This window comes from Bactrocera neohumeralis, chromosome 3, assembly GCF_024586455.1.
Source record: "Bactrocera neohumeralis isolate Rockhampton chromosome 3, APGP_CSIRO_Bneo_wtdbg2-racon-allhic-juicebox.fasta_v2, whole genome shotgun sequence".
NCBI classification, from domain to species: domain Eukaryota; kingdom Metazoa; phylum Arthropoda; class Insecta; order Diptera; family Tephritidae; genus Bactrocera; species Bactrocera neohumeralis.
Genome location: NC_065920.1, coordinates 35728985 through 35741394, shown reverse-complemented (window position 1 = coordinate 35741394; position 12410 = coordinate 35728985). Strand labels below are relative to the sequence as shown.

General features: G+C 40.3%; 1 protein-coding gene across 1 annotated transcript in view; it reads right to left on the bottom strand.

Moving 5' to 3' along the window:
• Positions 1–5571: 5571 nt before the first annotated feature.
• LOC126752988 (protein dachsous) overlaps positions 5572–12410 on the bottom strand; it is a 46673-nt gene continuing 39834 nt past the window's right edge. Inside the window, exons 11-12 of the mRNA XM_050464081.1 lie at positions 9681–11041; positions 5572–9229 (exon numbers count right to left, since the gene is read on the bottom strand). Of these exons, the coding sequence (XP_050320038.1) occupies positions 5715–9229; positions 9681–11041 (4876 nt within the window). The 3' untranslated portion in view covers positions 5572–5714. The remainder of the gene's footprint in view (positions 9230–9680; positions 11042–12410) is intronic.

Genomic DNA, 12410 nt, shown 5'->3' with positions numbered 1-12410 from the left:
GCTTACTTGCTTGATTGGCATTCTTGTTGTTGCTGTTCTCATTGTTGGTGCTCTTGCTGTGTTGGTGTTTGCCGGCTACAGCGGCGAGTGGTAATTCGTATTTGTTAGTTTCGCTGACTGATTCGCTCCCTTGCAGAGTTTCATGCTGCTTACTCGCACACCACGGCTGGTTGTTGCGGCTGATGTTTTGTTGCTTTCGGTTTCATGATGCGCCGTTGATCTGCTTTATACGAATGCATATTAGTAGCCTTCTACAAATCTTCGCCAATCCAAGAATTAGCCGAGCCAATGTGAGGCAACAACAAAAACACTGTGCCACAACCACTCGCCAGCACTTCACCCCACTGCTCTGCCCACGTTACTGTCAAGGTTTTACCTTCTTTTAGTTTGCAGTTTCAAATGGTTTTCGTTTTCGTTTTGAAATTTTGCCGCGTTTGAATGTGATATGTGTGCTTATTAGGGTATTCCTTTTTGATGAGGTTAGGCTATTAATAAAGTGCTCTCAACAATATTATTTTCATTTATTGGGTATTCACATGCAGGTCAGAAGAAGCAGGTTTTTGGTAACTTTCTTTATAAATGCATTTTATTTGGCGCGATTTATGGTATTCCAATAAACGGTGATCCATTTTGAAAACATTTGGATTCCCTTGTTTCCATACTCGATCTCAAGAAAGACTTCCGGAAAAAGATGTCTGGCCGTAAACGATTTTTTGAAATCTACAACTAGTCATAAACTCTTAAATGATAGATACAGCTATGTTAAGACGACAGATTGCTAGTGGTACTTGAACACATTATCTATTTCATAAGTTTCTCTTAATGTATTTCGTGACTTAAGTACCTCATTTAGTACCAGACTTTTGGAACCTTAACTTAAACGGCAGAGTAAAATGTTCTACGTAGGTTGCTATATACTATATTTCTGGCCTAATGATGTAAATAGGCATATTTATCGACGAAAACGGCCTTTTTTTATTTTTTTTTTTGTCGATTGCGGTTTTGTTTCGGGCTCATACGCATAGATCCATGATTCGTCACCTGTGACGATCTTATAAACGTCTTTTGAAGCACCGCGATCGTATATTTTCCACACGAGCCTTTTTTTGAGCGATTGTCAAATTGTGCGGGATCCAACGAGAAATGCATAGGCATGCCTCTATCTGAAGGTATGTTACATGACGGTCTTGCATTATCAGTTCACGTACGGCATCGATGTTTTCTGGCACAAAGGCTGTTTTTTGACGACCTTCACGGAATTCGTCTTTGAGCGAGCGTCGGCCACGATTGAATTCGTTGTACCAGTTTTTCACAGTGCTATAGGATGGTGCTGCATAGCCATACAAAGATTTTAGTTCATTGATGAACTCTTGTAAATAAAACAATTCACGACTAAATGACAAAACGTTCTGAGTGATGTTATGCTAAAAAATGTCAAACTTTCCAATGGAAATGTCAGATTGCACCTGGCAACACTTAGTGTTGCCCTAGGCCAGAATATATATAGCAGCCCTCGTATTATATTTGATCTGGTGCGTCACGTCCTTATGATTCCATGATTGTAAAAAAACGTCTTTTTTACTATTGAAATAATAACGGTAATATATAAAAAGAACACACTTTAGCCAGTTCAACGTCTAACCTATCGACAACTTCTAAAAAAAATAAATACATTTTTTCAGAGTTCGATAGTTTGGATATTAAAAATTTCTCCCTGAAAGGGTTTTAGTGTCGGGACAATCTCTCTATCACATGAAGGAACAAAGAATGAAAAAGTGAAAATTGCAATACTTTTAAAATAAAGTTAAAACGTTAATGAAAAGAGGGACTTTTATTTTTGGGAGCAAAGCGGCGACTCAAATGCAGTTTTGCAGCTGTTTTAGATAGCGACATTCGTACTAGTAAAGAATCGATCATTTTCTTTTCACCAGGATGAAAATCATATTGACAAGACGCGGCCATCAACATCAAGTGATGATCAGCACGTCAATAAAATAAAGGAATTGTTAACACAGTCAGAGATCTTACTGGCATAGTTGGGATATCGGAAGGATCAGTGAAAACCATTTTGAAAGATCCTTCTGACCGCTGGAACTGTCAACAAGAAGTACTATTTGAGTGTAATGCAACTATTGGTTTCTGCACCACGATACTGCATCGATTCTTTGTGAGTTTTTCGACTAATTTACAACCATTGCCGTGGTACCACCGTATTTTCCTGATTAAGCTAAAATTAGCTAAATTAAAAATGGTTTTGAGTCAATTGAAGACATTAAACGGGAATGGCTATGCGCATTGAAGGCTATTCCGGAAATTGAATTTAATAACTATTTCGAGGATTGGAAAAACCGTTGGCACAAGTATATTGGAGCCAAGGGAGATTACTTAATGAACAAAGTCTTAATATTTTTTACTCATAGTGGTATATCGAAGTAACCATGCGTAGGAATAGAGAACAAAATCAAACATTTATTATTTATTAAAATTTTATTTTAATATTTTTTAAAATATTCTCCATACACTTTTGCACATTGACCTACTACTTTACCTTTTACGTACGGGACTAAAAAGAAGTCGTTCGGTCCCACATTAGGACTATACCGTGATTAAAACGATGGTTGAAGTGCTCAAAAATGCAATTGTTTCAGTTGTTGTTTGAGAACTCGCATTATCGTGGTGAAGAGTGTTTCGCGTTCGGCGGTTGGTTTTCCTAATTTCTTGATTCAACAAAATGGTCATGTACCTCTCAGAATTAACTGCGTGGTTCTATTGGTAATGGTTAAGATAAGTCCAGTTTTTCTGAAAAAAAAAACAGGCGACCATTTGCTTGAAAGTGCTTTTTTCTGCATACTGTCAACTGCTGTTTAATTTCGAACTCATTCGTGTAAATCCAAGCCTCTTAAACCACCAGGTTTTGTTTGCTCCCGTACCTATGAGTTGTGCATTTCCGGGAGAATATTTGGATTGATCATATATAAGTCCAACACAGTGACTATTGCGGAAAACTGTTGACAGATATTTAAAAAAAAAATCGATTGTTCTGAATTTCATAATGACTGAGAAACAAAATAATGGTTTATTGGCATGCACTGGGGCTGAACGAATATAAATTTTAAAGTTAGTATGTGCTTAAGTTCAAGGTAGTACTGGTCTCATCAGTGTGTTAGCTACAATTTCTGGAAGCTGCTCATCGATGGCTTGGTTTGTGGTAGGCAATACATCGTAGGAAGATATTTTATTACAAAAACAACATTATCTGAATTAGCAATATTGTTCTAAATACTTATCCTCTTTGAACCTTTTTTTATCGACTTACATACATTTGTATAAAGATCTTCTTACTAGCAGTAAACGAATTTTCAATATAAAAACCAAAATTTTCTTTGTTTAATGTAAACATGTTAAAATTTATTATTTCGTTCGTTTTCGTATTTATCTCTGATACTAAACTACATTTAATAATGAATTAATTTAAATTGCTAATTTCTAAAATCCTAACTGGACACAGTGTTTACAACAATCGTATAATAGCTCTAACTGTATAAATACTATTCTAAAAAATTACACGCTTTTAAAAATAGGCCACACTGATTGTATACAAAGTTGTTAGCATTATCAAAGCAATGCACAACACGATCAATATAAAGTACAATTTTTTTATATGAAAACTAATATTTTATTAAAAAAGCAAACAAAATTTAAATTTTAAACATAGCAGGCGCTAAAATTTAGTTGCTTAAACAATAGAAAAATTAAAAATGCATATCTAATTGAAAACAAAATAATTTTACGGCTGAGTGGTTTTTGAAGTGAAAGGTTCATAATCAAAATAGGTCAAAAACGTTTTATTGTGTCAATTAAAAAAAAAATTAACCAAAAATGTTATTTTGATTGCGTAGTGCAAATATTATTTAAAAACTATAACGTTTTTTAATATTTTTTTATAGAGACATGTTTCAAAGTAATAATAAGGTGTATACATAATAAATATAATAAAATTTACTATGTATCAATTTTATTGTAAAACAAAACTATTCTTCATAATTTTGTATGGATGTACATAATTATCTTGCAATAAAATTTATTAACTTTTAACTTCTTTTAATATTGTGTATCTGTATTTTTTTTTCAAATTAAAATATAAATTTTATTATAAAAAATAAATAATAAAAAAACAAAAATAACAAAGATAACAAAGATAAAAAAAAATGCTTCTAAAAGTCAAAAAATTATTCTTATGAAAGTTTTGTTTAGAAAAACTAGGTTTAAAAGACAAAAATAGTGTTGGAAAATTTATAAACGTCGAAAAGAAGTAAATGTTTTTTTCTGAAAATATGTTTTTGTTTTGTAAAAGGAATCGCTTTTGTGCATTGGCTTGTACATATACTTCTTTCTTTCGATTGAATCAGTTTTACTGAAACTTACATATACTCACGACTCCTAAATACTTAACAGTTGCATTCAAATACTCACACAAACATAGCGCACAAATTTAAGGCACTCAAACGCAGTTACGCAACAAATCGAATTTATTGAATTTTTTTTATTTGTACAATATGCTAAAATATAATGGAAGAGCTGCTTAGTGCTATATGTATATTCTTTACTGTGTGCTTAAGCTACGGAATGGAAGCTTTCCTGTGGTTCCCTAAAACTATATGCAACTAAGTTTATATAAATAAATATTATTTATATGTAATTAGATTGCTAAGTGCACTTGCTTTTTAGTTTTTATAAATAAATTAGGCTAAGCAATTTTCAAAAATGCATATAGTACATATTTACTTACGACCAAATATATATATATACATATATATGAAAAATATAAATTAATTCTTTCAGTTAAATGCTTATATTTTATGGCTTTTTGTGTTGTTTGTTGTTAATTTGTTAAGGTTTTTTGTGCTGGCGTTACTTCAACTAAGCATTACAATTCTATAAAGAGTCTTTGTTGGCTTTGTAGTCTTTATTTCATAATTATTTACAAATTTCTAGGCGATACTGTGAAGAACACGAAATAAAATTCCTAGTTTCTCAATTTGTGTGTTGTTGGGGGTGACTTAAACAATTACAATTACATATATGTATGTGTGCCTGTGCGTGAGTATTACAACTTTTTTACAACTAATTTGTTAGAGTATGAATGTGTTCATGAAATTTCTGGTGGGCGTATAGTACAAATGAATGTGTCGTGTGGTGGGTATTTGTGAAGAGCGATTGTGTGGGGATCACATTGAAATGAGTGAGTAAACTTAACCACTTAAAACATAATGGCAAACTGGTAACATATTATTATTAGACTAAATGTGTTAACTAACTAAGCTGTACAAGTGCTTAAGGAATAAATTTACATGCAAATTAAGGCTAAAATGTTTAATACCACAGCCGAGAGTGGTGAGTATACTAGTAGGTCAGTTCGAAATATCAGCACAATAAAAAAAGAGACATATTTTGATACACACCGTTAACTCACCAAACTCCAAAGTACTCTTTGTTTAACTAATTCGTTCTTTGCTTTTTTGTTCCTTGATTTGCATTCTTATACAACGGAAATGGTATTGGAATCGTGCCTACTTAATGTAATTAACTTTTATTTATACACTTACAAATATCGTTTAAAGTTCAGCCTACAGAACTAATGATCACTTTGTAGTTTTCTAAGTTTAAACGTTTTTTACTGGAATTCAAGCCCCCAGCGGGTTCGACGTCTTTCATCACATTCGCACGCGCATTTCCTGTTCCACCAGCATTGCGTTCTTACCGCGCTGCGTTGGTTGTGGCGCATGCCGCGGCAGCGACACCAAATGATGGCCGGTCGTCACACCGCCGAGCGGTGATATCGATGGTGAGCGTGTGGCTAGTGGTGAGAGTGATGGCGAAAACGATGGCGACATAGCAGTTGAAGTACTGAAGCCACCTGGTGTATCGTGACTGATGGGCGAACGTGGCGCCATATACTGACCGCTGGCATTCACTTGACCACCACCCGTCGTTGGACCGCCTAATGATGTGGTGGCTATGTGATGCTGCGCAGCTTGCGGCAATCGTACGCCCACGCCAGCGCCTGATAACACTGCCATATTGATGGCGCGCGGCGCTACATTTGTGAGCAGTGGTGGCGGTATGTGTGTCTTTACGGTACCGATGGAATGCGCTTGCGACTGTTTGCTTTTAGCGCTGGAGGAAGCACCGCTATTGCCGCTATGCACAGACATGTTGTCATCTTTGAGTCGTGCGATTTCAGAGAATACGTGTGCCAACGGTTGATATTGTGGCCCCCAGTCGAGCAGATAGTCCCAATTGTAGCTGCCGGTGAGCTCTTCCTCACTGTGTACAATGGAGCTGAGTGAACCGTTCATGGGTGGACCAACATTTGCGGGATGTCCGACATTCGGCACATGGCCAACGGGTACGTTTGTAAAGTTGATGACGCGATCGACAGCCACTCCCACACTACCGGCTGTGGTGGCAGCTTCATCTGTGCTACTTGCATGATCCGATGCGGCGCCAGCCACATCATTCAGTTTGGCATAGATAAGATTGGTAATGTCTGTTTGAGCGGCGGGATCTTCATCGTACATATGCATCTGCAGTGGATGATGGAGATGTGTTTCTTTTTGTGAACCACCGATGCCGTCAGAGCAACGATGAGAAGACGTTGAAGCAGCACCAGTGGCATTGGTTTCACGGTCTACAATGCCTAGACGTGCTAAGTACTCCTGTGTATTCTGCACTGAAATGTCGGACATGCGTCCATCCTCGCCGTTCACACCGCCCGCACCGTTGCGATGATGCAGGGGACCTTCGTTGATCATCCTTATTTCTTCATCTTCGCCATCATCCTCGGCGGAACCCCGTCCACTCGAACCTGATTGCTCGGATCCCGACAGTTCCGAAGTCGTTGCAGCGCCTGAGTTGGAACTCGCCGCATGTGCACCATATGGCGGTATCTCATCATATTTAGGTGGCGCGAATTGTCCAGCAGCCGATGAGGCTACACCAGTATTTCCACTGCTGCCAGCCAGGCCAGAATTTGCGCCACCTCTAATGGGTATCGTATCGAAGACACTGGGATCGACGTAGCTATTAGATGCACCTACAGTCTCTGTACTTAAATGTGGTTTTGTCACATTTCGTGGTTTGCGACTACGCATACGTACAAAAAGAAAAATGCCCGCAATCGCACAAAGCACCAATAATACTGCAACTATTAGCCCTACCAGCCAATCTGCAACACCACTGCTACCACTTGCACCGCCATTGCTTGCTAAATTTGTACCGATACTGGCTAGCGGATCCAAGGAGATTTCTACAACAGTCATGTTGGTTAGAGAGCCTTGTCTGCCCGAGCTTGCGGCAATCACCAGGCTGATATCACGTCCATCATCGAAATTGTCGTCGACCTTCTTTTTGATCACCACCGCGCCATTCGTGCGGTTCACCTTGAAGTAGGCATGCTGAGAACTTAATTGGTAAACAATACGTCCATCAGGTCCCTTATCGCGATCGGTCGCCGTCACTTGGCCCACAATATAGCCCAACGGCAGGTAGCCGGTCGACGGCGATGGCATCACAAAGCGATAGGTGCGCTCCGTGAATTGTGGTGCGAATTCGTCTTTCGATTCTATTTCAATGCGAACTTTAACCCGTGCCGACTTGCTACCGCTATCTGTGGCGCGCAACACAAAGTCGTAGCGATGTCGCTGCTCATAGTCAAACACCGCATTCGAGGTGACAATGCCTGTGTGCGGGTCGACGCGGAATAGCTTCCAAGAGACATCGTCCGACCCCGCAGCCTCGTGATCGACGCTATAGTTGAGGCGGCCGTAAGCGCCGCGATCTAAGTCGGTTGCACGAGCTGTAAACACGCTAGTGCCGACTGGCTCATTTTCACCCACAAACTCGACATACTCAGTGACTGGAAAACGCGGCACGTTATCGTTTTCATCGCGCAACGTTAAACGAAACGGTTGCAAGCTGCATAGCGGCTCAGGTGCGCTGTCGCAGGCACGTATCACCAACGCATAGCTCATTTCGCCAGTGTCAAAGTCTAATTTGTTGTTCACGAACAACACACCGGACACGAGGTCGATGGTGAACATGCCCTCGTCATTGCCAGACGTTATATCGTACACCACTTCCGAGTTAGGCGTATTCTCTAAGTCAACATCGGTGGCCACAAGCCTTGCGATGGAATAACGAAGTGGAGCAAGTTCGCTCACCTCAGCCTCGTACTTACCGTCAGTGGCGAACTTCGGTGCATTGTCATTGGCATCCTCCACTGTGACAAATATATTTATTGCTGTGCTCGAATTGTCTGCTGCTTGCGCCAAAAGTTGCTGCGACGACGCATGCGCATCACTAACCACCAAGCGCAACTTATAGATGTCGCTACGTTCGCGATCAAGTGGTTTCACAAGTATAATAGCACTCGACTGATAAACTTCGAAAATGGCATCCTCATTTCCGGAGACTATTTTGAACAGCAGCGAACCAGCAGCGCGGTCAGCATGTGCGTTAAGTACGTCTTGACCAAGGCGCAGCACTACCGTACCAAGTGGCGCGGCTTCATTGATTTGTGCGCGATATTGGGTCTGTAAAAATTGTACGCGCCCACTGTTGCCCTTACTGGCGCGCACTCGTAAAACCGTTGAACTTTTCAATGGTATAACGCCGCCATCCTGCGCGGTGATCATCACATAAAGATCGGTAGCAACAGCTCCGAGCCGTGTCATATTTACAAACACTGCACCAGTTTGTTCGTTGACGCTGAAACCACGCAGGGCTGGGTTAATATTGTAATGTATCTCGGAATTGCGACCTTCAGCGTCGGCGTCTGTGGCATTGACCATAACCAGCTCAATGTCTGCAGCAGCTGCGGCTGTACTGATCACTTGTTGATCGGGCAGCGTGGCCGCATAAGCGGGCGGTAGTTGCGCATCGAATATGGGTGCGTTGTCATTCTCATCACTAACGCGTACCGTCAGCGTAGTGCGCACCTCATGCGCCGCGTCCGAGGCGATGATTTCCAATTGATGCTCCTGCTGATCCTCATAATCGAGATGGCGTCTGAGTGTCACCTTCCCGCTATTGCGGTCGATTGCGAACAGCGGTTTGCTCATAAATTCCTGGGTATCAGGCAGATCGCCGCCGAAGCGATAAGTAAGCGCCGGGTAAGTATCGACGTCGTTTGCTGAAACTGTAGTGATGACTGTACCCAATTCGATACCTATTTAAGAATATGATGAGAAAGCGGGAAAGAAAAGAATACTGATAAGTTATAGAATAAACCAAATCGGATGCAACTATTTGTTTGTTTTAATTTTGTTTCAATATAATTGAAATACTATGCACGAATGAAGGGTTTTCAGTTGGTAATAATAGTTGCAGTTATAAGTGGCATGTTCAAGCCCCTCCGGATTAATTTAGAAAATGTTTAAAATAGTTGCAGTTCAATTAAGAGCATATACTCGTTTATTACGAATACAGCACGTCAGATTTCACCGACGCGTCTGCACGCGTTGTCCCTAGTGATCAAGCTTCAAATTAAAATTCCATAATTCCGCGATTGCGTTATTACAGCACTGCAAAATATACCTCAGCCCAGCGCTTTATTGTTTCGTTGAACTAGTTAACTCATAGTACATATATGATAAATATACATATATACATGTACTCACCTTCGCTCACGCTAATCACACTGTGTGGCGGAAAAGTCGGTTGATTGTCGTTTACGTCCACAATGTGTACGCGTATCGTTGCCGTGCCCGTCATTTGTGGCACCCCTTCGTCCGTCGCGATCACCTTTAGCTTGTACATGTCACGGATTTCGCGATCCAACACTATATTCGTCTTTACAATGCCACTAAAGGCGGGCTCAATGACGAACGCATTATCGTGATTGCCATCGACGATGTGGTAGAGAATGCGCGCATTTGCGCCAGCGTCCGCATCAAATGCTTGCACCTGCACCACAAATGTACCCTTGTTGTTGCCCTCCCACACCGATTTGCTATACTGCGTTTGCGAGAAATGCGGACTATTGTCGTTTTCGTCTTCCAGTTCGATGATTAACTCTGCATAGGCATATAGGTGTGGTGTGGCATCGGTGCGTGCGACTAGCACCAAGCGTAATTCATGAAGTTGCACAGCGCTGGCGGTATATTGCATATTTTCATTGTTGCCCAACATTTTCAGTTCACGTTGATTGCGATTCAACTGTTGGCTATCTATTATCTGCTCTTCGTCCATAATGTTGGTTAAATTCTCTAAGTTTGCGCTCAACTGCTCTTCGCCATCATAGAACATGGCGCGTCCCCGATATGTACCGCCTGCACCTGTGGCAACCGCGTCGTATGTTGTGTCCACAAAACGGTCGTAGTCCAGGTACGCAGCATTGCCAACTTTTATCTCGCCGGTGGTGGCGTCTATGTTGAATGCACCATCCTCATTACCCGCGCCAATGGAATAGTAAATCTGCTGTCGCCGTCCATCGCTACGCACCGCCGACACTTGCAGCACACGCATACCCGCAGCCGTATTTTCACGCAATTTCAAGCGGTAAGTGTCATTTTGAAAACGCAACACTGGAGCTCCGGCAGCCATGTCACCTACGCGCAGCTCTATAAGGCCAAGTGCCGTACGCGCCGGGTTACCTTTGTCGCGTGCCACCACTTCAATGTGTAGAAGGCGGCCCGACTCGCTTGCCAAGCTCTGTGTGGCGCTCACCACGCCAGTGCTGGGATTAATGCGGAATTTATTGCGTGTCGCCGCATCGGCATTGTTGCCAAGTGAGTAGAGTATTTCACCGTTGATGCCGGCATCGACGTCGGTGGCGCTGACTTGCAATAGCATTTGGCCGGGTTGTATGAGCGCGGGCACTTGTGCCCGAAAGGGGTAACGCTCGAATACCGGCCGATTGTCGTTTACATCGTCGACCACGATTTGTATAGGCACTTGTGCGGAACGAGCGCTATAGCGACCACCATCGGTGGCGACCACCAAAAAGTTGTACACACTCTGGCGTTCGCGGTCCAGCGGGCTGGAAGATATATAAGGAATAAAGAAAGATGTGTAAATTTAGATTAATATCTTGTAACTAAAAAGAATATACATATATATGTAGTCTTTGGATTATAAACTTTATTAATTTAATATTTTATTAAACTCACTTTACTTATCATAACTTTACATTTTAGTTTTTGTTTATTAAATTCACATTTTCCACAACTTATTAATAATTTAAAATTTTATTAAACTCACTTAACTTATCATAACTTTAATTTTCAGGCAGCGGCTTGTCTGCCACTTCTGAATACTTCTGTACTTCTGTTTTTTGTCAACTATTGTCTACTATTTATTAGACAATTATTTATTTATCTATATACGACTGTATATTTCGAATATTGTTCGAGTGTAGTTCGAATTGATCATATGTTCGTATAGTTTTGGTCAGAGGTGCATTTAAAAGGCACGTCCGCTACGTGTGGACCTTTGACCCACAGGTTCCACTCCCACATATATACATATATTGGGTATTCGAAAAAGTCTTTTCGTATTTTGTCAACATATGTGTAATACCATATAGTGTTGGAAAGGTGAGATTTTAAGCTTCATTCAACCAAAAAATTTAATACGAAATAGAAAAAAGTTACAGCTGTTCAAAAATGAGTGAAAATAATGAAGAAATTCGATATATTTTGAAATTTTTTTATAAAAAGGAAAGAATGCCATGCAAGCCACCGAACTCCCTTAATGGAGTAAAGTTGGCTTCAAGAGATGCTTGTGAATGGCAAAAAGTGGTCGACCAAAATGGTACATATTTTGTTCATTAAAGTTCATTATAAATATAAAAAAAATAAGTTGAAGTTTGACTAGAAGTACGAAAATACTTCTTTGACTACCCTATATTATAAAACGTTAAATGTTGTAAACAAATAAAGAGAAAAGTAAGGGATTCCCAAACTTTCTTTGAATATTAATTGAATTTTCAGTTCGCTAGTATAGGTCTGTCAAACTTTTAACTAGCATGTATCCTACAAAAGGGTCAGCAGCGTTAAATATTCTTGTAAACCGTTTTAAGCGGCAACTCAGCTTCAGTGCCAATGGCATATCCAGCAGCGTGCTTATTGGTCGAAAGTGGCGCGTGATGTACTGCACTGGGCGCGACGGTGGCAGCTGCAACAGCAGCAGTTGTAACAATAGCAGCAGCAACAAAAAATACAACAGCAATAGCAACAACCTAATGAAATGTGCCACATTTATATACCACATCCAATCATTTGCCCTTTCTCACAAGTTCGTCAGTCCATTCCTTAGTTGCCTTGTGCTGCCAGTGTTCTGATTTTCATTCTTTATTCCATTTTTTTTAGCAAAATGGCAAAACATCACGAATTGTTTGTTATTCGTCA